Source organism: Hippichthys cyanospilos, chromosome 1 (assembly GCF_059441005.1).
Source record: "Hippichthys cyanospilos isolate Australia breed blue-spotted pipefish chromosome 1, RoL_Hcya_1.0, whole genome shotgun sequence".
In the NCBI taxonomy this organism is placed as follows: domain Eukaryota; kingdom Metazoa; phylum Chordata; class Actinopteri; order Syngnathiformes; family Syngnathidae; genus Hippichthys; species Hippichthys cyanospilos.
In genome coordinates, this window is record NC_142369.1 from 21,889,819 (window position 1) to 21,915,350 (window position 25,532).

Here is a 25,532-nt window from a genome sequence, read left to right on the forward strand (position 1 = left end):
GAGGCTTTTGGGTGGACAATTAGTGCTTAATACTCAGTGGTGGACCGTCAGGGCCAGCAAGGCCTTATCTGCTGGCCTAACATAACCTGACAATATCATAAACACGTGTAGCAGACCAAATGATGTATTAAAAGTTATTGAAACATTTTTTCCCCCACATGGCTGAAGAACATTAACATTATTAATTATTTAAAGTTCTGGCAGTATCACGTATAAGTTTCAATTGCTGATGCAGGTTCATTGATGTTTAAATGCTCCGGAAAATAGCCTGTGTAGCCCAGTAATGCGTACGTGTGATTCTGAGGGGGCCGAACCACTGAAGGCCTAAGTGTGAAACGCACGGACCACCACTGATAGACACTGTCAATTTTTGAAAATTGATGAGGATTTCAAGTGCACCTTACATACAAAAAAAGCATACATTGTAATTACTGTTTACTACACAGGAGGCAAATTAAGGTATCATGGCTTTTATGTTGCATGTAAAAAAAAATTGGTTTCATTTTCAAAACGAAATGCATCTAGACACATCATCAGTGCATACCATTTGGAATGTCTCGAGGGGGGTCAGGTAGACGAAACACCCAGTAAAGGTAGGTTGCCAATAGGCTGTTTCGTCCCAGCTGGTCCCTTGTCAGCTCCTGACTGTTATGTAGACTATTGACAATGGACACCACAGACTCAAATGCGATCTGGGCCAGGTTGGCTGAAAAACAGTATATTATGACACACTTGTTTCCATTGCACATATTAAAGTCAGCGGTATCATTAACTTACCGGTCTGACCAGCAATGAGCATTGGCTGCATGATGAGAGTGAAGAGATTGTCCAGAACAAGGTGCAGGAAGAGCACCAGCGGCTCCAGGCTGGACGACGAAAGGGAGATGATGCTGAGCTTCAGCTCATGCTCCAGCTTGTTCTCAGAAATCTTCTCTTCTCGGATGCGAAGCGGGAACTTGGCGCCACCCTCCAAAGCATGACACAGGGTAAAGAAGCGCTCCAAGTGGTTGTCCTGGTGGGTAAAGCAAAGGAGTGGTGAAATAAAGCTACATTTGTTTTTCATTTCAAGGTACTGTAATTCTTGGTGTTAAATGTTGAACTAGTGCTCCAAGCCATGATTTTTAACTGACCTGAGTATGCACTGAGGAAACGGCCTGGACCTCCAGATTGAACAATCCCTTGTGACTTTCCATCCACTTAACTGGAATGTTCTGAGAAGAAAGTTTCTGCACAACAAACAGCATCACACTGCAGAAAACTCAACAATAGGCTGCACTTATGCAAGAAGGAGAAAAAAAGAAACCGAGAAGTATCTTTAAACATATTTACCTCAGCGGTGTGCAGAGAGTAATTAGGAGGCAGTCGTTCCAAGACGATGGGCAAGCAGAACTGACCCGTGTGGAGTCTGTCATTTATCCATATAGGCAGCCACTAGATGATGAGGAGGTAAGCACAACAAAATGATGTACCTCACATTAACAAGAAAGAAAAAATGCTCATTTTCTATGAGAGTGAGGCTTACAGAGTAGCCAATAAGTGTTTCGCAGCTGTTACTCTGGTTCTGTTTCTGCTGGCAACTGATGTGGTAAAAAGTGAAGAGCAAGTGGTGCCGCTCCGTTAGGCGGGCGGGAAGGGCCAGCTTCACCTCCTCATAGAAATCTGGAGATCTGACCAAAAACCAGATACTTACAGTCAGTACAATACAGTTTAGAATGATTATGTCAGAATGCGCAGTCGTCTATCACTAATTTATGTGAAGTACAAAAGTCAATATTTGTATGAAAAACACTTGCTATGCTATAAATATCCTGTATATATACATATATATATAAATATGTATATATATATATATATATATATATATATATATATATATATATATATATATATATATATATATATATATACATACAGTATATATATACACACACACACACACACACACTGAAGCGTATTTAAACCATTATATTTCATCACAATAAAAAAAAAAAAAAAAAATCTGTGATAGTTAAAACCAGAGATAGACGTATATAACTGTACTTGCTTGTTATGATAGGTAACAGGGGTGTAAACCTCCCGCACGAATTCAGGGCCACTGGACTTGCCAAATATGACCTGGAGGGAAAAACATACAAACACATTTTATTTTAAAAAGGTAGAAAATTGGTCTAATTATTGTGATAGAAGTTTTCTTAAAAATTAACTCTTTAAGCAAAAAAAGTAGCAAAATTGCACCAAACAACATTTACAGCATGCCTTTATCTCTCACCATTATCAAGCTAGAATATTACAAATAGTGAAATTACAATTTCTTGAGAAAAAAAACTGGCACCTAAAGAGTTAATAAAGCTCAATCAACGAAATTAATCAACGATTGTATACAATACTGTATTCATACATTAGATCATATTATACACTACTGGAGTATATCGATGGTGATAGATTGTGATACAGTTCGGCTGTTCATTTCACTGTTTTTTCTTGTTTGTTTTTTGTTGCTGTTGCCCTTTTCATAATTTTACTTTCCTAGTAAAACAACTTTAAATAACCAAAATTTGATTTGTGTGTCTGGATAAATTGTAGGAGTAGCTTCTGTACTAACAGGTAGAGCACAGCTGGGGTCCTCTCCACTCAAAAACTGTATTTTGATGGTGATGTTTCTTGCAGACGTCAGCCTGTTGACAAAGTTCAGCCTCTGGGGATAAACAAAGAGCAAGTTCCTGTGGAATGCAAAAAAAAGGGATGTAATTCATAAGTCAAACGCTAGATGGCAAAAGTGATTTGTGAGTAATTTTGTAATCAAGTAGCATGGCATAATTTGGCATTTTAACACGAAATTGAAACGTTTTGAAATCAGAAATATGAAAACTAAATTGTTAGAAGGTTGCATGCAATTTTCTATATTTACAATACAAGATGTCGCAAAACATTTTGCCATCATTTTCACTGAAATTATTTCAAGTCTTATAAATGTGTTTTTAGTGTGCAGAAACTAAGTTGAATACATTTTTTCTTTAAATTGAAAACAGTTCCAAGATGACCGTACCTGGGACCCAGTGTCGTGTCACAGAAGGTGTGCATAGTAATCATTTGCAAAGCTTTGTGAAATTGCCCAGAATATGGTGGAACAATATGCTTGCATTCCAATGCGGACATTCCTGTGTATGATTGCCGGTAGGTTTTTTTATTTAATTATTTATTTTGGGCAGCACAGTCAAGAGTGGTTAGCATTATTTATTTATTTTTATATTGGGCAGCATAGTGAAGGGTGGTTAGCATGTCCGCCTCACAGTTCAAAGGCCCTGAGTTCAATTCCAGCTCTCTCCCCCGCCTACTGACGGAGAAGGCTGGGTTAGGCACCAGCAACCCTAATGAGGATAAGAGGCTATAGAAAATGGAGGAATATTTTGGATAGTTTTTCAGATTTTACGACATTATTATTTACTGTTTATTTATTTTTGCCAACTAACATTACAAAAAACAATAATTATTATTCTGATATTTGTAGCCGTGTAAAAACCTTGTACCTTGTACAAGGTTACCTTGTTACCTTGTATACCTTGTAAAAATTCAGAAGGTAGATGGAATGGGAAACAAACTATAATTGACTTTTACACTTCCCCATACCAATGTTTTGTTTTCATCAACCTGTAAATAAAGTTAAGGTTACTTTGAAGAGATACTGCAATAAAGTTTTTAATTTTATTTGACATAGATATCGAGCATGTATTATTTTTAACAATATCATGCCATATGTCCTATTAAAACATCTTCAATATTCTTCATGGAAGAAAAACAAGCAAAATACCTCCAGAGATCCCAAATTGAGAATTTCATGTGTAAAGGGAGCAAAATTGGCATTCCAAATGGCATTTCTGGACAGTCAAAACTTGACACCAAACCATTGAAACACAAAAATTTAAAAAGAGTCAATTTTGCACAATGTCCCCTTTGAAAAACAAACACAGAACGCCGCGAAACGCAATAAGCCGACGTCACCTCTTGACTAATGAGTGCGACGTGACTGATCTTGTTGCCTACGGCTAGTTGGAGGAGTAAAAACGGTTTCTGTTTAGACAAGAAGGCCTGTTAGAACCTTCAGGGTATTTTCTTTTTTCCTTACAAAACCATATTTGTAATCCGATTAGTGCGTTTTACACAAACGCTTTCAGCGCTCTCAAACACACTATGAGAGTGTTTTACAGGTGTCACGGCGACTCACCTGTAAATGTTATGAGGGACATAAACCTCACTGGAGGGGAACTCCAGCACTTCTTTGACGTGTCGAATGTTCTTCTCCGCCACAGGAATGAGGGGAATAAGATCAGTGGACAAACAAGCCTGAGGTAAGTCGTGCAGTGGAGACATATCCAGCTTTATGGAGCCTGAATACAACAAATCGTGACAACATGTCTGTTGCTTTGGAACATTTCAAAATAAAACTCAAGTGACCAAGTTCTCTTTTTTAGACATGGCAGGGAGGCACCTGATATCGTCTTGATTCGTCTCTGTGGAGTGGATGTCTTCTTAATCTCGTACAGAAATTTGAGCAAGTCCTCATCACTCAAACGATCTCCTTCCTGAAACAAGAAAAACAATAACTTATATGCGTAATATGCGCCAATGTGTAACAATGTTGTCCTAAAATGCAATCTTGAAAATCACGTTCACTAGAACTTTTATAATTACCACAGCTAGCTTATATTATCAACTTTTCCTGGCTTTTAATACTGGTGAACCATCCAGGATATATTTCTTAAATTGGGTTTGCATTAGCATCAGCGCTATTGTGACAGACAAAGTTGTGTACAGAGCTTGTAGAGCCTACGGAAACTTTGTCAGTGACCCTATGGCAGCAGCCATATTTGTTCCATCTTGGCTTCCGGAGGCCAAGCTGTGACATAGTTTTTTTTTTTTTTGTTTTGTTTTGTTTTTGTATTGTTTTAATGTATTTATAGTTGTTAGACAAGTTCACAAAACACATGAGAATGAGGACATGTGACTTTATCATGAAATTCTATTAACTTGATGCCTCCTCTCAAGGTTAACTAGCTTGAATTGTTTTAACAGTTACTTGGCATAGATGCTAGGCAAGCTTGTGTGTAAATGGAATGCATATAAGCATCTTTTAACCCGTGGTTGCTGAAAGTTCTACTGGTCACTAGTGTAAAAAAATTACAATAAAAAAATATTAATATAATATTTAGATTATTATAATTTTTATAATATTTAGAAATAAATAGAATAAATAGAAATATTTAGAAAAGCATGGTGCCTTTTTGAACCTCTACCAGTTTGGACAATCTAATCCTAACCCTAATCGTAAGCCTCCTAGTGTTTTTAAACGCTTCATCTTTGATATAGCAAGATCAAAGATCTAAATTGGGTCATACTGTTTCTCAGTAAAACAACAGTGGGTTTTTTTTTTTTTGTTTTTTTTGTTTTTTGTTTTGCATTTTGGAATCTGACCTGTTTAAAGATAGTGCTGATGGTGATGGTGGCAGGCTTGAAGGCAGAAATGTTACACAGCTGCTCGTCAAAAGTGCTGAAACGTTCCGAGTTCCGCCTGGGAAGCTGCGCTTTACGATCTATGCTGCTGGATTTTCCTGAAATAGACAAAAAAAAGAGCATCAAGGTCACATGAAAAAGCCCAAATAAGGGAGATGGAAAAAGGGCACACCTTTTACGCTGTCAGTGTCAGTGATGTCGCGGTCGATGGCAGCTGTGCTGATGACTTCCATGATGTTGACAGTGGCCCATGCAAAAGGCATGCGGTAGAGCCCCAGCCTGTGGCAGAAAGCCTCGGCCTGACTTCGCAGTTTCTCTAGCTTGTCCTTGTTCTGGAGGGCCACGAGAATTCAGTATTTAAATGTGACATTCCAAAAAAAATCATATACTTTACTATACTAGGGCACGATATTGTACTACTACTGTACTGCATGAAAGCAGTTGGATTACTTCTCAGCGGCAGTTGAATAGATGTGAATGACTGCACATTTTGATGCTTACAGCCAGACACAGTTGTCGTCCCAACTAATCATTTTTTAACTAACCAGGCTGGCTCAAATGTGTGCGTTATGGCTGTCACTTTGTCTCAAGAGTTGATTGATTGTCAAAAATGATAAAAGTTCAATCATAATTCTCATGAAAGAAATAAATGTGTTATTTTTCTTTTATTTTTATCTGAATACCAAAATAGCTGCAGGAGAAATTCAGAATGCTCTCATTACTTTCAAATCACGTGTGTGGTGATAGTTTGGTTTTGCACTTGAAGAAAGATGGTAAAATATTGGCATAATGTATATGACAGTCAATTTATCTCCTTTTATGTTTATTTTTTATTTCCTTGCAGTTAGCTAAAAAAAAGTTTAAAAAAACTAATGACTAAAAAAAAAAAACAAGAAAATTTACCAGGCAAATTTACGAAGCAAAATCTTGTCCCGTTTTGTTCTCGTGGACACAATCTCGTGATATGTCTTGTGGCATTTGTGTGCAGCAAGTGATCAGAGTCGTCAAGATTTATAATATTATATTGTGTAATCTTCACCCTAACCCAGCTGTGGCACCTGGTCTATTATATAAAGTATAATATATAATATAACAACTATTCCCCCTCACATTCAAACCTAAGGACAATTTCTAGTCTTTAATTAGCTCAAATAGCATGTTTTGGAGATATTCCGACTGAAAAGCAAATGTGCAACAACTGCAACCATGCTGCCTGCTGTAAACCTCCCCAACATCTACGTAATACTGTGGCCAGTTTAAGGGTTAAACCTAAAACTTAACCCTAAAGTTAAGTTTAGCATACTTTATGTAACATATTTTAATATAAAAGTATATGCAACGTAACCCAGTGGCAAGAGTTGTTGCACCTATGTGTACAGTGCATTAGATGTTGACTTCTTTGAGACAGCAGACGAATTGAGATGTTTTTGCCTCAATTTCTTTATTGATTATTATGCCTATCCCCAAAGTAAGTAAATAGCAAATAAAATAAACCAGTTTCAAGAATTTTAGGATTTTCCAATGGACAGTGTTACCTTTGATGAGTCACAATCCCTCATCGTCATATAGGGCTCTGCGCAGTCACTGATCTCGCCTTGCTGGAGGACCTTTTCAATCTGGAACACAATGTATACAACTACTTTGATGAATGAAGTCCAATCAAAGTGACACGATGTGAAAATCCAACAAATCCAAAAGGAAAACACTGGAGCCATATCTGTGATATCCCAATTCAGTCATTCCGTCATACTGTTCATACAGTACAGTATTTTTTTTTATTCAGTACAATACATTTAGAACTACTGTAGTTTGAATTCAACTTGGTGGCTCGGTGGAGCAGTGAATTGCACGTCCGCCTCACAGTTACAGGGATCTGAGGTCGAATCCACCTTGCTTTGGCCTTCGTGTGTGGAGTTGGCATGTTCTCCCTGAGCCTACGTGGATTCTGTCAGGGCACTCCGATTTCCTCCCACATGCCACAAACATGTATGGCAAATGTATTGGACATACTAAATTGTCCTTAGGTGTGATTGGGTGAGTGAATGGTGATTCCTCTCTGTGTGACCTGCTGCCTACTGCCCGAAGACAGCTCAACTGGGATAGGCACCAGCAAGCATGTGTCTCTTGTGAGGATAAGCGGCTATTGAAAATGGATTGATGTAGTCAAATTTTAAATACAGCATACAGTACATATTTTCATTTATTCTTTGACAGCTATTTGTTTTCAAAGTTTCAGTTCTTATTTAGCTAATGTACAATTATTAAAGTCTGTTCCATGCTCACCTTGATGACGAGATAGATGTCCGGTGAGGGGTAGGTGACAGAGAAGATTGCTGACCGGGCCAACGAGGAGGGATCTACATGAGGAGTGTGCGATCGCAGGAAGCCCTTAAACTGCTCAGAGTTTAAATCACAGTAGAAATTCTCGGATATCTGAAAGAAGTAGATGGACTTTTTGAACATCACCTCAACAACAAATGAAAGTACAGAGAGAGTTTAAAGACTTTCCAAAAGTTATTGTCTTGAATAGCGTTGCAGATGATTTGGAGCCTTTTAGTTACCCAGTTGACTTTTAAAATGGTACGCCCTGGACTGGTCAGCAGCTAATCGCAGTGCATGCAGACATAAATAACCATTCACATACATTCATTCATTCATTCATTCCATCCATCCAGCCAGACACCCAGCCATTCATCCATTAATTATTCAATTATTGTAACTGTATATTCATTCCCAGCTGTCTTTGGGCATTAGGCCGGATACAACCTGAACTGATTGGCAGCCAATTGCAGGGCAGACAGAGACAATCAAACATTCACACTCACAGACGCACCTATGGACAAATGGGAGTTCCCAATATACAGCATCCACCATGCATGTTTTGGAGAATGATTGGAAGAAATCTGACTACCCGGAGAAGTCCTACGGGAGAATATGCAAACTCCATACAGGAAGGCCAGATCCGGAATCAAACCACAATTTGAGCATGTGAGCCAGATGTGCTAATTAGTATTCAATCGTGCCAGCAACTCAAATTCCAGCCTAGGCACAAGTTAGGGCAGGGGTGCCAATTAAGTAGATGGTAATTTAGCAGTGTAACTATAGATGATTGTCAATGATTGTAGATGCGCTTCTCAATTATATTTTGCCAAGCCTCCCCAAGAAAAAATGTTTCGCTCCCACCTCACCTGATGCGCTGAAAAACCTAAACCTGTATCCTTTTTATCATTAAAAAAAAAGCAATATAAATCAATTTTCTACAACTGTTAATTATTTTTACAGCTTTTATATGGGTTACAGTTTAGTCTAAAACATAAAAAAACAACAAAGTGCAGCCAGACCCCCCCCCCCCCCCCCCCCCCCCCCCCACACACACACACACACACACACACACAACCCCTGGCCTCACCTCGCAGCCCCTCAGGCGGGCCCACCCCACTATTTGAGAAACACTGTTTTAAACAAAAGGCAGCCTGTCATATACATACATGACTGTATCGGTATGTCTCACCATGTATGCATCTGGGTTCAAGCAGTTAGAAAAGGTACACAAATATGTATATACAGTAAAGTATTGTACATAAAAAAATTTCAAAGTGTAAATAACTACTAGAAAGTTGGGGGGAACGTGGGGCAATAGAGTGAAATCAGAACACAGATTTTGGTCGAAAATCTAATTTTAATTCTTAGCCACATTGCCCAGACCTGACTGACATGAATCTTTTTAATGTTAAAAAAAAAGTCCACACAAAATACAGGAAGAACATGGTAACTCAAAATAGGAAAGGCAAAGCCAAGATTTAAACTTTTATGTCAATTTTTACTGTCTTCATGGTGCTAGAAGACTACACACGTTGTTTGATGATACCAATCTAGAAAATAAAGCGCCCATGTGAATATGTCTTGCCTGTTAATTTGGCTAAGGGACAGGTATAGAAAAAGAAGCCCATTGGTGGATCATGTTGACATTTGAAGAACAAACGTCACAAGCATGCAATTAAATCTTGTGATCTGTGTGCCGCTCATAAAAATTAACAGCGTTGGCTATAATTGAAAAAAACTGAGGATTAATGGAAGCTGATTCTGTGACTTCGATTCAAACGTAACCAATGCAATATTACCATCACAACCTCAGGCTATGAAGAAAACCACATGTGCCGGTCATGTGATCCTTGTGATACTCGGCTCTTCCCTTCACTAGGCTTCTATCCAAGAGGGCCAACCACACATAACACCGCAGTAGACTTGGTGGTTGGCCCAAAAAAAAAAAAAAAAAAAAAAAAAAGAGCACCAGATGTTGAATGGTATCCGTGAATTTTCTGACACGGTTCGTTGTGTCACTCTGTGTAGATGAAAACCTCATGTTGATAACGGGCCATGCTACCGGAAGCCAAGTGCAACAGACATGCAGGGTGTGGTCACAATCATCATCGGTCTTCTGCAAAGCGGAACTAAGGAATCAAACAAGGGTGCTTTTGTTGTGACCTCATGGTTAATGACAAACATATTTACAAGCAAGGGTCTGCTTTCAACCTCAAATGTCCAAGAAATATAGACCATGGTCTGTGGGCCTGCTTATTTCCTTAGTCTGACCCATCAACCTTTGACAATATCCTTCAATATTTGTTGCATTAATTTCGTAGTTTTGCCTTCAAAATTAACGTTTACTCATTGAGCTCATTAAATAATTGGTTAATTGAATTTCTATGAATAAAATAAATATCAAATATAAAATGCCCATCATAAACTCCGCCATCCATCCATCCATCCATTTTCTAAAGCCGCTTATCCTCACAAGGGTCGCAGGCTTGCTGGCGACTATCTCAGCTGACTTCGGTTGAACTGGTTGCCAGCCGTTCTTCCTTTATTCCTGAACTCATTATCTCTTCCCTCAGATTTTTTGGTTTTTATTTTTCACATTCACGATTCACACTTATGAAAAATCTAGACTTCAATGAACCTAACATCATGTTTATGAAATGTGTGACAAAGCCAAGAGAATGTGCAAATTGATGATGATGACAGCTCAATGAAATTATTCCTAAAGATTCCTCAAAAAGAGCAGATTAAAACCCAGAAACTCACCACTAGGCATGCTAACCACTTTGCTACTATGCATCCCTGTTGGGAAAATTTGCGTCATTCAAAAAATGTGGATTATGTTCCAACTTTAGCCATATTTGTTACTCTCCTGTGGCATTTTGACCAGACGTAGGCCACATGTTGGGTCAAGCAATGAACCTACACCTAGTCCGAACAAACCAGGGAGCCTTGATTAATAAGGAGGGAATTATGCAGAATTATTTCAACATCTGTTGCCAATTTCACTGATGCTAAGCAACAAAAACATTGTGAGCTAAAAAAACACACACACACACACACACATACACACAAGCGCAGGAATATCCATGAAATAAACAAGAAAGGAGATAGAAACGAGTAGTAAGCCAACAAGAAAAGGGGGAACACAAAATGGGTCATTAAATGTTAAATTTCACAGCTCCATAATCGTCACCATAACACTGCATTAACCTATACCAGTGCTTCTCAAACATATTTTGTAAAGCACCCCCCATAGGAAAGCTAAAATATTTCACTCGTCCACTTGCCACGCCGACCACAAATAGGATTATCTAAAAAAAAATTGTATAAGTATACCTAACACTATATCCTTAAAAAATAAATAAAACGTCAATTACTTCTTTTTTTTTTTACAGCATTTATACAGGTTAAAGGTTTGTCTATGTAGACAAAAACCCATGTGCATCAAAATGACTGACAAAAAAAAAAAAAAGATTAAAATCCTTATTGTATCACACTTACACTTCACATGGCAAAAACAAATCTTTTTCTCTGGGGTCATCTGCACCCCCTGTGGCATCACCTCACACCCCCCTCAGGAGGGCCCACCCAACTATTTGAGAAACACTGACGTATACCAAGGCACGGGTCAATGATGACTACCCAAGTACAAACGTGAGTTAGTGATAATGTGACATGTGCAACTGTAACAGCTGTTGATGCTTTTTGTTGAGGCATTTTGCACAGATGTTTTGAATATTTTTGTAAATGTACTTTGTAACTGCTTACTTGCTTTAATTTTAGTTGTATATCTTTTTTTAAGTTCTCCATAAATAAAATTGTCTTAAGTGTATTTGACAAGAACTGTTGTTTTTATATTATTGTAAGGTAGTGTTTTCTGCTGTAATTATTGAATGTCTCAGTTCTTCAATTCTGGGTCACTAGTATAGTCATAAGGTATTTAGCATACAGTAGACTAAATGTGACAAAAGTGATGTTAACTACAAATAAAAAAAACAATGAATAGCAAAGCTAATCTATAGTAAAAGTGACATACTGTAAGCATCAACGCATGTGTTTGTTGGTCCACTCAGAGCTGCAGAAAAAGCACTAAACAGAAAAGCTAGTTTGAGTGTTAATAATAATGCAGTAAAGTTCATACACTTGACTCTGAATAGTAATTTTAACATAAATGCTTATGCTAACATTCATAGCATGCGTGTATTAATCCATACATGAAATGTATCCTGTCTGGCCACAACTAAAGACCAAACAAAATTGAAATGCAACAAATTTGTACAAGCCTAGCAACCAATTACGTATAGAGAGCAACAATAGCATAAACCTCTGTGTTTTCATTTAGGGCAAAATTTGTACAGTGTTCCACATAAATGGCCAGGAATGTTATCGGCAATACTAATGATAATGTAAAATGTGTTCGGGCTGGGCCACCAACAAGGCTGTTGACGGAATTTTAGCATAGTTCGCGATTACAGAGCGCTTCCATTTTAGTGTGGCTAACTTAATTTGTCAAATCACAGCACACAGCTCTGAACAGTCCCATTATCATTTGAGCTATTCCATCAGGAAAGCTATCCTAACAGGTCTAAGGCAAAGTAAGTGAAAGCTCTACAGTATACACAACACTGAACAGAAATATTAGCTTCAATGCAAACACAACATTCGGTCCCCTGGTTCACCAGCTTTACAGAACTCAAAATGTAAGTCTGTCAATTGTACCTGCAACCAAGAACTATATTTGACCACTAGTGCAAATGCTAACACAGCAGAAGTAGTTGTTGATTATTTATAAGTCAACGGTGTGCAACAATATTTGTAAAAGTGCTGCACAAACCTTCAAACAGTAATGTTAGCATCATTGCTACCCCCGAACACAACATCTGAGGTTTGCAGGGCTGGTCCAGTAAGCACAGAAATTTTACTGCGTGACAAAGTTTGTTTGTTTTTTGTGTGTGTGCGTGTGCGTGTGTGTGTGTACAAGCAAGTGAAGCATAAAAATAACAGTATTTTTCAGTTCCAATTATTACATATTACTGCTTTTGTGCCCTGTATTGCCCATCGGCCAATATCAAAGTCATCAACATCTGCTCTATTTGATAAAGCAGTAAGAAGAGGGGCAAGGCCACTGGCATAAAGCCTCATCACACTATCTCCACCAGCTCTTAAGCATAAGCTAAATCCTTATGGCCTTTTCACCCACAAAACCTCCCAGCTGAATCAATCCTCCAAAAACATGCAAATAGCCATGGCTAAAAGTAGCCTTAGAGGAAAAAACTGCCTGGTATTAGTAGTGATAGACTCAAAACATGTTAAAGATTACGTACACTGATCCGTCACTGACTTGAGTAAAGCAATAAACAGTCAAGCAGGAGGCGGATTGCACGCAATAGTAAAATCTGGGAGGGGGGTTATAATGGCATGATTCAATATTAAAATGAGTGTAAGTTTCCCATCCATGTAACATGGGATAGTAATACAGTAATTTTAATGATTAAAAAAATGGATAATGTAAAGTCATATGATTAAATCAAAATGTGCCTCAAGTATGTCAAGGGTGATGTCATGCAAGATCTTGTGAGACTAAAAGAATAACTGCTAGTGTCTTGTAATTTTTCTTTGGCAATTTAGGTTGTTGTGATAGGACCAAATGTAGTATTTACTGCTAAAGGTAATGGTGCCATTGGAGTCAGGAATGAATTAAATATTAGTAATCACACGCACACACTTGAACAAGAGTCACTTTTCTTACCTTTTTCTTTTCTTTCAGGTCATACAAGGCCATGGTAGCAAATATGGGCTCAATGTCAATCTCAAACCTAAGAAGAGAAGAATCATTTATAAATGAAATGACTCAAGCGTTGAAACGCGCTGACATAATTGAGATTTGCCTGGTGCTATTCTCGGATCATATTTCTATTCTACTTTTTACTATTCTGTGTCTCTCTGTTGTATCTGGAATCACTTTGCAATATGAAATAGGGGATGAAGCCAGGAAACACATGCAACTCAAACATCTGTCACTTTAGTAGGTTAAAGGGAGGACAAGGCTGATTTTGTGAGTTTGTGAATGCTCCAAACGTTTGGAGAGATCTGAGAGTTGCAAACTAGTGTGAGCGTGTGCGTGCATGCGTGTGTGACAATCATGCTGACTGAGGCCACAAACAGACACGACAAACAAACTTTTTTTTTTTTTAATACAACCATCTGCTGCCAAAGTCATAAAAATGAACAACATACTTGATGGCCTGGCATCGGATCAGGATACGGTCTCCAGTGTGTTCTTTAGGGCAGTCAGGGACAGGTCGGATCTCCACTACGTCTTCCTGGAACACAAGAAAAGTATTACTTTTGGAAACTATGCAAGATAAGAGCAGAAGGAGAAAGGATTCAGTTGCTAAATTTGTGTTTTTAGGTAAGCAAATTAATTTATTGAGCAACAATGGCTGTTTTAGAACTTTCGGTTGGGGTTAGTTTATAACACATATGGCAAGACTTGCCATCAATTTGATCAGCAGGAACAGATCAGTTGATAGTTTGCATTTTATGCACAAATTGTAATCAGTTGTAATGTCATTAATTCCTCAATTGATCACTGTTGTAATTTAAATAAAACTATACAGCTACAAATTAATTTTGTGCGACAAATTAATTTTGGCACTATCTGTCAACATGTAACTGTTGTGATAATTTTCATTGCTGCATGAGTCACTCTTTAGCTTGTGAGGTCCTTATGTGAGTCCGCTAATCAATACATGGACCAATTTCTTTTGTAGCACAATACTATAATTATAGCGTCTCAAATGATAAACGTATCCATCATATTGATTTTTAAAGTTTGACAATCACTCATCACTCTATACTGTCTGACCAAATATAAATATAATGTTGAAAAAAAAATAAAAAAGTCTTTTTGGTCCCCTATCTATCGCATTATAATTTTTTTCGTTGCATTTCATGGAATTAATTGAATTTTTCTATGATTTTTTTTCCCCATTTGTTCGTATAATACATATGTTTTATAGAACAGATAATAAGATGAACAATAAGTCAATGAAAAAATACTGTACTATGAAACACCATCCAGAAGAAGGAAAATGCCCCAATTAAAATATGTGGTTGTATAACTGTTTGCAAGGAGTGCAGTGAACTGCCAGATATTGAACAGGTGCTGCTGTGTCTCATTTTGGACACAAACTGGCAGCCACGTGATATAAATGACTGACGATGTTAAGAAAAAACTCACAAAGAAGTCATGTGGCCATGTCGAATACATTGGGGCTATGTACTAACTGCTGAGTTGTAAATAAATACTTTTTAAAGGAAATACAAGACTGACTGTTTATAATACAAGAGTGACCAAGCTGGATAAACCATTGTTCATAACCTATTGTATCAAAATCGGTATTGATACTTTCATCAGGTAGATGCACACCTTTAAAATAATGGACAAGCCTCACCCACCTCATCAGCGGGAGGGTACAACGCAAAGATCTCAGGATGTCGGTTTCCCTGTCGACTCTCCTGGTTGGAGCGGTCCAGTTCCTCTGGACTGCTGAAGACCAGCAGACCCCCTACCCTCTTATCCGGGGCCAAACAGCGCAAGTTGAAGTCCGAGGAGGTCAACGTGCGGCCAGAGTCATCAGTCAGCTCTGCTAAAGTCGGAGACTTGACCTGGGTAGATGGCAAAAAGAGGGTGTGAGAATTTAAGGTTGAAAGGAAGAGGGTGGATGGTAGCTGATAAGGTTGAATGTGAGAATGGCAAGTATAAAAGAAAACAGATTATCTTAGTAAGTTAATGACTGGCAGAGGCATCAATTTTAACTTCAATGGAACTGTTGTCCCCCAAGCGTTAACGTTTTACTGAGTTGTTGACCAACAAACACGGCCTAACTTTAAACTGATCAATACATGTCTGCTGTTTTGTGAAGTGTAAAATCACACTTAAAATTAAAAAAGAATTCTCCAATTATGTAGTCAAGTACACAAGATAAGAGCCGACTGGCATTGAGACAGCACTGACAGTCTTGACAGGTTTGGCCCACAGACAATAACACAAAGAATAGAATCTATTTAAGTTAATGAAAGACTCATCTTCGAATTTTGCAACTTCTGTTGCGTTATGTGAGGATTCATTAACCTGTGAGCCTATTGCTGCGGGCGCTTAAGTATAATTTAGTCATTAGAATGAAAAAGAAAATAAAGCCGCAATGTGATGGTTTGCAGTCCATTGAAACTCGAGCCGCTTGTCAATATTATTGATGTATTCTGCAGTTGCGGGTGTAGTTTTGAAACGAAAGACATCCCATTAGACGGACAGATTGCTAGATAACAGGATATACTGTAATTGTAGCTTTGTGGTATTTATGTTGCACACATGCAAGGAGACAGAATAAATACAGAGCAGATGTTTTGCCGGCTTTATTATTTGGTCCAACTGTTTTCATCTTTGATTGTGAATGCCATTGGTACTGGATTACATCATACAAAGGAGTATTGCTAGCATTTTCGCTGTAGCAATTGGCAGTGGCATATCTGAAGCTCAGTCTTCCCTCAAATTCAGCTTTGAACATTAGGGATTTCAATCCAAAATATAATATATAATATATCCGCCACACACAAGTTGTATCGTCTCTTAGGCAAGCAGTGAAATCATATTGTAATACTCAGGCTCCATAGGCATACCCATGCCGCTCTTGTCTTTAAACCTCTCGCCATACTATCCCCTAAGCTGTCCTTGTCTCTTTCATTCCCATCACACATCAATCCCATATTCCCGCTGTCATGAAATGTCTGAGCATCGCACAATGATCCAGAGGCTGCAACAGCACAACGAACCGTGACGTGCCGAAGGACAATCGCCCCGTTCTTTCCATCACTGTCAGACTCTATCTGGCATGCAGATCATGGGAAGCTGGCTGCTCAAATAAAGGACTTTTTGGTTTGAGTGATTAAGCGGACCTGGCATAGACGGCGTGACAAGGTGGGGGAGGGGGTTTTGAGGATGGCGAGGTCTCCGATTGGCTGGCACGACCGCAGGCCTAGAGGCCTAGTGTTAGTCAATTTGAGACAAAGGAGGATGGAAACTTGGCACCAAAACCCTGTTGTGAGCCAAGAAAGAGAACTAGGAAGTAATTAGAAGAGAACTCACAAAAATGTGTAGAACCATCTATGCCTTAATTTATTCAGAGCTAACTTAGGATGATGAGTGTGACTCATATGACACCCTTGATAGTTCGCCTGTCACCAGACAGAATTTTGCAGGAGTGGCAGACAGAGTTGGAGTTACTTTTAAGAGATGGTCAGTCAACTTTGGAGAAGACGAGTTTGCTCTACATCGGTCTTGTCCATAGGTGTCGAACTCCAGTCCTCGAGGGCCAGTGATTCAAATGATTGGAATCATTTTCAAGCTCCTGCAGAGCTTGTTGATAAGCTAATCATGTGATTCAGGTGTGTTGGTGTAAGAAAACCTGAAAACATGCAGGATAGTGGCCCGCGAGGACTGGAGTTCGACACCTATGGCCTTGTCAAAGCCGGATGATACCATAAAATTGACGTAATATGAGTCACTTTTCTAGGAATCCACTCTGCAGCTTCAGTGGCAGACATAATGTCAGTGGGTGGCGTTGTCGGGACCAGGTAGACGATTTGAAAATTAGCTAAATTGTGAAACCGAGGTGTGTACACATAAATAAATGAACTTCTACGTTTTTTGATGAGCAGCCGCTGTTTGTCTGCTTTTGACTCAGGTTTCCCCATCGTTTCAGGGTACTTTGGTGGCCTTCACGCCTGCTGATGTTGTGAGTTCTTATATACAGTATTTATGTAATACATCGTATTTTTTTGGACAATAACCCGCACCAGATTATAAATTGCCCAAAACAAAAATGTACCTGAAAATGTATTTTTGTCATGTATAGGCCGCACTGGACTATAAGCCGCAGGTTGTAACATCAAATATTTTCGCAGACAGATGCTACATGGGAATTTTTAAAATGTTTGTTTTTATCCAAAACTATTTACTATTTTTTTCAAACTGCCTGGTCACATTCCAGATGATGCTAGTAGGGATAATATTTAAGATTTACATATACAGTGGACCCCCGGGTTTGAGCCAGTGCGATGTGGTGATGAGTTTTTTTGCCCCCTCTTTAAGGTCTTTTCCTCGCTTTGCAACAAAAACAACACGACCCTAGAGGGTTGGATGTTTTTGTGTTGTTTTGTCCCCATCTGCAGGTGTTTTTAGGTAGTTGCATTTATTTTCAGTTGTCGTCAATGCATCCATGCAAAGCGTCACTACAATGCTGGTCTGCTACTGGTCGGGGTCTCCTCACGGAGATGCTGGTCTGCTATTTGTTGGCCTCACTCCTTTCAAAATGGTGGAATGGTAAAGCTTTGTTCTCTCACAAGTGGTTACAAAACCGTATTTACACTGCATTTTGCCGCTTAATTCAAACTTGAATAGGTTAGCCATGGGTCCCAAGAATGCTAGTGATGTTAAAGAGAGAGGTAAGAAGATGATTTATAAGGAAACGAAGCTGGAAAAAAAATCAAGATTTACGAAGCTAGCCTAGCCTAGGCTACCCTTACGAGGGAATATGGGCATAACAAGCGCCACTCAAAGGTAAATAAATCCTTTCAATATTTTTTATTTATGTTTTCTGATTGTATGCATGTATATTATATATTAGTAGCATTTACTATACTGTTTTGGTACAAATTTTTAATATGTATGTACAATTTTGATGTTTTTATCTGGGGTTCTAAACACATTAGCTATTCAACGTAGGCTTGGATTGCCCATCGGGAGAAATAAAGCAAATCCCAGAACAGGAAAAAAAAAGCCTCTAAACTTGATTGAATCATCACAATAGCTTTTTTTTTAAAGAGGGTAGAAATCAAATGAAAACAAAAACGGAATTGTTGTGACAAGATTTTGAGATGTTATTACCCATATTGCCAAGCCCAACTGCTTCAGCAGAAAGACACTGTTGTGTTGTCTGCTTTCAAAACCAACCCCCACCCATGCATGTTGTTGTCTCCCTCTCAAGCCTTGATCAGTATGGACTGCCATGCTGCTCTAACTTCAAGCCCACTTCCCACCAAACAAACTTGAAGCAACTGTATTTTGGAGTTCTTTGATTATGTGGCATGTGTAGGGGCCATAATGAAATGAGCAAAATTGATAACACTAAGAGAGCTCATGGCCCAGAAAAAAACAAAAAAAAGCAGTAACTAAAGAAAAATAAGTTCAATAGCCACAACATAAAGAAAGTAAATCTGAGGATTTGTGAGAATTAAGACAAAAAAAGCAAAAACATTAAAAAAAAAATTTAAAAATTACAAAAACATACTGGTGTGGACAAAAATATACAGCGCATAAAAACAATAAGTAGAATTATTTGTACGGCTCTATCCACACCACCTTTACACTCCATGTGGAAACACAAACAAGATGAGGGTTTGACCACGGCGAGCCGAGCTGAATGCTAACCAAGACTTTTTGTCTCGTTCAAGTCCAGCGGGCGCATGGAGAATTTGAAGTGACTAACACAATATTAGTGTGACACAACAGCTGAGGGGCAAGTCAGCATTACACAATGACAGAAAGAAGAAATAGCTGAGTCAAAGCTGCAATTTCTTTTTGCCTATATGACAGAGGTTATTGACTAAATCTAAGTTCCCTCATGTTCTATTGTTCCTAAATTGCATTTGAGCAATTTTCAAAAATATTGAAAAAAAATTGCTTTTTGACACCTTCTAATTTATGATACCTTCTATAGTAATTCCGTAGATGGCTTTCAAGTGTAGAGTGGCTTCTAGAGAGCCAATCAAATGGGAAATTAAACATAAGCAATATTATTAGCAGTGGTACTGTATTTTTTAAAATGTATCTGTGTGAGCCGTTCTGCATTCTTGTAGGTAGCAAACAACATCCATCCTTCCATTTTCTAGAGCCACTTATCCTCACTAGGGTCACAGGCTTGCTAGTGCCCATCCCAGTTGTCTATGGGTAGCAAGCGGGAACACCCTGTACTGGTTGCCAGTCAATCGCAGGACACAGAGGGACGAAAAAACATTCATTCACCCAATCACACCGAAAGACAATTTAGAATGTCCACCACACCTGCCATGCCTGTTTTTTGAGTGTGGGAGGAAGCCCGAGTGCTCAGAGAGAACCCAAGCGGGCTTGAGGAGAACATGTAAACACCACACAGGAAGGCCGGAGCCAGCTGGATTTGAACTCGGGACTCTGAAGAGTGAGGTAAGGCGGACTCACTCACTCACTCACTCACTCACTCACTCACTCACTCACTCACTCACTCACTCACTCACTCAGTCACAACTCGTTCTGTCACTCACTCACTCACTCACTCACTCACTCACTCACTCACTCACTCACTCACTCACAACTCGCTCTGTCTCTTCTTCAATTGGTTGCCAATTGCCTGGCAACCAGCCCAGGATGTCCCCCGCCTACACCTACTGCCCGTAGACAATTGGGATAGGCACCAACAAGACTGCGACACTCAAGTGTGTGTGTGTGTGTGTGTGTGTGTGTGTGTGTGTGAGAGAGAGAGAGAGAGAGAGAGAGAGAGAGAGAAATCAAATTTAAAATGCTATAGACACACACACATTGAATTTTTATTTCATTAAATGGTTAATAAATAACTTGAATATTAACTATAAGTAATGAACAATAGAATAGCTATTTTTCTCCATCAGCATTTAACCAGGCCCATTTCTAAGTCTTAAAAATCAAAATCGGCCCTTGAGCACAAAGTTTGGCCACGCCTACAAAATGGTATCATTAAGATTGACAAGAAAAGGCAGCTTACTGGTGTGCCGTTTTTGAGGGTCTGGACGTCAGATTCAAAGGTCTGCTTCTGAAGCAGCTTGTGCAGGCCGGCTCGCTCCGAATATGCACTCCAGCCATCCCCTTGGCACCTTTAAGGTCATCCAAACATACACAAAGTTCGTGAGTGATGCACACACTTGAAACAGCATGCATGGTTACCGCTGATACACCTCTGCACTTGTAATCAGCGGTGATAACCGCACATCAAAGTCTTAAACAGTAAGATAGTGGCTGTGTTAATGCTTCAGACTGGAGGTGTGTAATAGTAGTTATCAGCCTCTCTGATGTGTCTTATTTCCTGTTGACAACATGTGCCATCTCTCAGGCAACTCAATGATTTTCATCTACTCTTCTGCCTAATCTTGAGGATTTTTTGGTCCATCCTCCACCCAGTTTCGTCATTTTAAAAGCTCTTCATGAAAGTGAAGGGAATAGGAATATAGTTGAAAGGCCAGACCTTCTAGACACCACAAGCCAAGGTTGGGTGTAACTCTTGACGCAATCTCTCACGTGGGGATCCAACTCCACTCTGGAAAAGAGAGACAAGATGGAATGATAACATACTAAAACAGGAAGAAATGATCATTTAATCCAGGGATCACCAACCTTTTTGATACTGAGAACTACTTCTTTGGTACTGAGTAATATGAAGGGCTACCATTTGATGTGAAGACACTGATCATATCAATGATTTTTCACAATAATTAAGGAACAGTTGCAGCAAATATGTTCTGTATTTTCCGCACTATAAGGCGCACCTAAAAGCCTTAATTTTTTTTTTAAAGCTGATGGTGCGCCTTATAATCGGGTGCGCCTTATATATGGATCAATATTGAGATTGGAATTCGTAGGTGGGGAATAAACTGATAAAGTAAGCTTTACCTGTTTCTTTTGTGTGTTTACAGTTGAACAAGGTTGGTCATATTGACATTGAGTTATTCTGCTATTGAGAATTTGGAGTTATTTAAGTTTTTATTGTTATTTCTTTGAGTATTACTACAATGTGAATGAAAAAGTTTTAAAATATGTCATTAATTGAGGGTGCGCCTTATAATCCGGTGCGCCTATATATGGAAAAAGGTTTAAAATATGTCATTAATTGAAGGTACGCCTTATAATGCGGTAAATACTGTAAATCAAGTGTAATATGTAATGTAAATGTAATACATGTATAATTGTTTGTAAAATTCATAGAAAATCACCAATGTTCTATCTCTCGTAAGAAATTTGCACGCGGGCACCACGTTGCTGACCCCTGATTTAATCAGTGGTGGAAAGCAGCAAATTATGGGGGATAATGTGACACATCCTTGTTGTTTTAATGTTCAATAAAAAAAGAGACCAAAAGAAATCATGTAAACTTTGTCCACCATTAATGTGAGTTTCAACATGCAAAGCTCATCTGTAACAAAAAAAAAAGAAAAGTAACATTTTTGAGAAGAGAAGTTTCATATTTAACTGGGAGCATAGTGAAGTAATCAATCACCAATAATCACAATCACATTTCTTTGAATGGGACTCAACAAAGACCTGTTACCATTTTAAGTACCTCAGGTAAGCACCAAAAGAAATTCAGTTGTTGTAATGTGAAAAAACATTATTGTTCGTCATGTATTTTTACTTCCCTTCTTGAAAAATGTTACTTTTTTCAAGCGAGTTGTACAGTTTCATATCACTTACGGAAAATTATAATAAAATTTTGGAGAAAATATAAAATCATCATCATATATATATATATATATATATATATATATATATATATATATATATATATATATATACAGTCAGCCCCCTGCTTACGAGCATCCTGATTTGCGAACATTCCGCCTTACGAGCGTGGATCAGGGAGAATTTTGTCCTCCGCTTACGAGCAAACCTCTCGTCTTGCGAGCATTCCGTCAAACCAGCCATTGAGTATGTAGAAATGTTCTCGCCTAACTGCGTCAATATATTCAGCAGTTGCGTCATCTACAATCATTAATAGATACTTATGGCGGTAACGTGAACGCTATTGGTCTTACAATCTCTCACTGACTGTCTCACTCACGGTGTCTAAATATATTACCATTTAAGTGTAGTGTTTGTACAGCTAAAGGGAAAAACAGCTGACATGAAATTAAATGTGCCGATTGCAGGACAAAGAATTGTCATTGGTTTAAATGTGTGTTTTTTTTTTAATTAATTGTCAATACATTCCAACCGTTTAAAAAAAAGTGCGAATAATTATCAGTCAGTCAAGGAGACGCCAATATGCTATTGGTCGATTAAGGTCACCCGGTCTCACTCACGGAGATGCTATTGGCCGGCGTCACACGTCAATCACAGAAATGCCGATATGCTATTGGCCGAACGCCTTTATCTAGCTTGATGGGACAGGATGGAAGGAAGTAGACAAAATGAGTGAAAAACGGAATGTTTTGAAGACTTTGCAAACTTTATCTGTTAGACATAGCTTCTAAAATTACTAGCAGCGGTAAAGGAAGAAATAAGAGGATGATGTTTTAGTATCTCCGTGATTTGCACCATGACTGAAAGAGTTACTGTAACACTGTAAGACCAATAGCCTATATGCGTTGCCGTATTAACTCAAGAGGTTAATCTCTGCACCCTATTACGGGTGATGATACAGCGCCATATAATGGTTGCTAGACAAGATTGCATGTCAGGTTAGACGGCGATCTCCCGATATGCATTGGGACAGCGTCATTGTTGCAATTTTGTGAGTTGTAACCAAAGGTGAACTGACGCTCGAACAAGCCATAAGTGTGCTGCCTAGTAAATGCAACACACACAACCACCTCTCCGCTTCCACCGTGCTCAATTCACGTCGGGAAAAACGGTTGACATGAAATTAAGTGTGCCGATTGCAGGACAAAAAATCGTCACAGATTTAAATGTGTTTTAATCAATAAGATGTCAATACATTCCAACCGTTTAAAAAAAAAGTGCAAATAATTATCAGTCAGTCAAGGAGACGCCAATATGCTATTGGTCGATTAAGGTCACCCGGTCTCACTCACGGAGATGCTATTGGCCGGTGTCACACGTCAATCACAGAAGTGCCGATATGCTATTGGCCGAACGCCTTTATCTAGCTTGATGGCACAGCTGGTTGGGATGGAAGGAAGTAGAGAAAACCCTGACTGAAAAAGTTACTTTGACACTGTAAGACCAATAGCATATCTGATTTACCGTATTGACTTAGAGCATTCATCTCTGCTCATCTCTGCTTATCTCAGCACAAGTCACGTCTTTCCAAAGGTAAAAGTCATTTATCCTTTGTATTTGTTATTTAATGCAACTGTACAGTAGATTATGTCACTTAATATTAATTTATGTATACAGCGTGATGATTTTACCTAAGGCTTCTGCGCGCGTTGCACGCACTCACGAATTAACATGGGTTTGGATTGCCCGCTATACGAGCAATTCGAGATACGAGCGTAGCCGCTGAACGGATTAAGTTCGTAACCCGGGGGCCCACTGTATATATATATATATATATATATATATATATATATATATATATATATATATATATATATATATATATATATATATATATATATAGAGAGAGAGAGAGAGAGAGAGAGAGAGAGAGAAACCTGGTGAACCTAAATGGCATGGAAAAGTATTGTAATGTAGCTGTCTGTCAAAAATGTGAAAAAAATGGTCAAGAATTAACTTGAGATTTATCCAATTATGTCTTTTGTTACACACATTTTCACGTTGAGAGAAAGCAGAGAAACAAATGGTTTTCTGCAGCCAAATACATGTTTACCTTTGATAAACTAATAAGATCAATGTGAAGTAATTGCCCAACAGGATGCTTGACGTTTTTGATGAGATGCCCTAGTATTATTAGCAAAGATTAAGATTTCCACCTCTGTGTTGTCAAGCTATCCTTCTACCTGCTTCTGTATGTAATGTATAGTTCCTCCACTTTTTTACATCTGTGAGGCGGCCACCCACCCGTCGTCGGGGACAGGGTGCCGGATGGTGCGACACTCCCTCTCCACCAGTTCAACCTTTAGGTCGTCGTCGGGGAAGTCGCCGAGCTCCTGCATCAGGGCGGAGTCGCCACTTCGGAGCTGCGACATCAGGAACTCCTCCAGGTCCAAAGGATCCACTGCGTCATACGACTGTGGCTGAGGAACCAAAAGGTTGAATACAACAAAACTAAATTGACTTATATTTTTCTTTTCAATCATTTTGAACAACTTCATGCAATTAGTAAGTATGCCTTCACAGTTCAACCCTAACCTTCTGGTCATCCAGTGTAGAATGTGGGAACACAAATTGTATGAGCTGAACCTCTTAACTGAGTGGCATATGTGCTAAGCACAAGAGCACCATGCTGCCCATTTGTTCAGTAAACCAACACACATTCATCTGTTTAACTAGGACCATCAGGATACATTCTATTAGCAATCAGTGTAGTGTTTAATTTAATTAGCACTGAAAAAAAAATATTTTTCTAATCTGTTTTCAGCTACCTCTTACCTGTCCAAAATAAAACTTGAACAAATTGGCCTAGATTGGAAAGATGATTCTATTTTTAGCTCATATCTCAAATAGCCAACAATACCGTATGTCTCACAGTCACTCTTGCTGCATGTTTTGCACAGTCAAGAGAGAGAGGGCTTGCAAAATAACCATCCATAAAAACAATGTGCCTAAATCCAGGTGGCACTTAAAAGAACACCACATAAAGAAGCGGGTACTTTTGTAACAAAAACTACAGCAACATAACGGAAGCAAAAATGAGCAGATTAATAACAAGAAAAGATGAAATTATGTTGAATCTTCAGTAGCGTGACCTGGCAATGTCCTCAAGCAGATTTCA

At 38.7% G+C, this 25,532-nt stretch overlaps 1 protein-coding gene across 2 annotated transcripts in view; it reads right to left on the reverse strand.

Annotated features, from left to right (window-relative positions):
• dock8 (dedicator of cytokinesis 8) overlaps positions 1–25,532 on the reverse strand; it is an 82,533-nt gene that overhangs the window by 41,288 nt on the left and 15,713 nt on the right. For both annotated transcript variants that reach the window (XM_088409602.1, XM_088409609.1), the window contains exons 3-21: positions 24,659–24,834; positions 21,144–21,215; positions 20,667–20,775; positions 15,292–15,501; positions 14,068–14,153; positions 13,580–13,646; positions 7,792–7,941; positions 7,044–7,124; positions 5,681–5,840; positions 5,470–5,606; positions 4,487–4,580; positions 4,223–4,385; positions 2,603–2,720; positions 2,045–2,115; positions 1,523–1,667; positions 1,330–1,431; positions 1,131–1,226; positions 778–1,012; positions 545–706 (exon numbers count right to left, since the gene is read on the reverse strand). In XM_088409602.1, the coding sequence (XP_088265728.1) occupies positions 545–706; positions 778–1,012; positions 1,131–1,226; positions 1,330–1,431; positions 1,523–1,667; positions 2,045–2,115; positions 2,603–2,720; positions 4,223–4,385; positions 4,487–4,580; positions 5,470–5,606; positions 5,681–5,840; positions 7,044–7,124; positions 7,792–7,941; positions 13,580–13,646; positions 14,068–14,153; positions 15,292–15,501; positions 20,667–20,775; positions 21,144–21,215; positions 24,659–24,834 (2,434 nt within the window). The remainder of the gene's footprint in view (positions 1–544; positions 707–777; positions 1,013–1,130; positions 1,227–1,329; positions 1,432–1,522; positions 1,668–2,044; positions 2,116–2,602; positions 2,721–4,222; positions 4,386–4,486; positions 4,581–5,469; positions 5,607–5,680; positions 5,841–7,043; positions 7,125–7,791; positions 7,942–13,579; positions 13,647–14,067; positions 14,154–15,291; positions 15,502–20,666; positions 20,776–21,143; positions 21,216–24,658; positions 24,835–25,532) is intronic.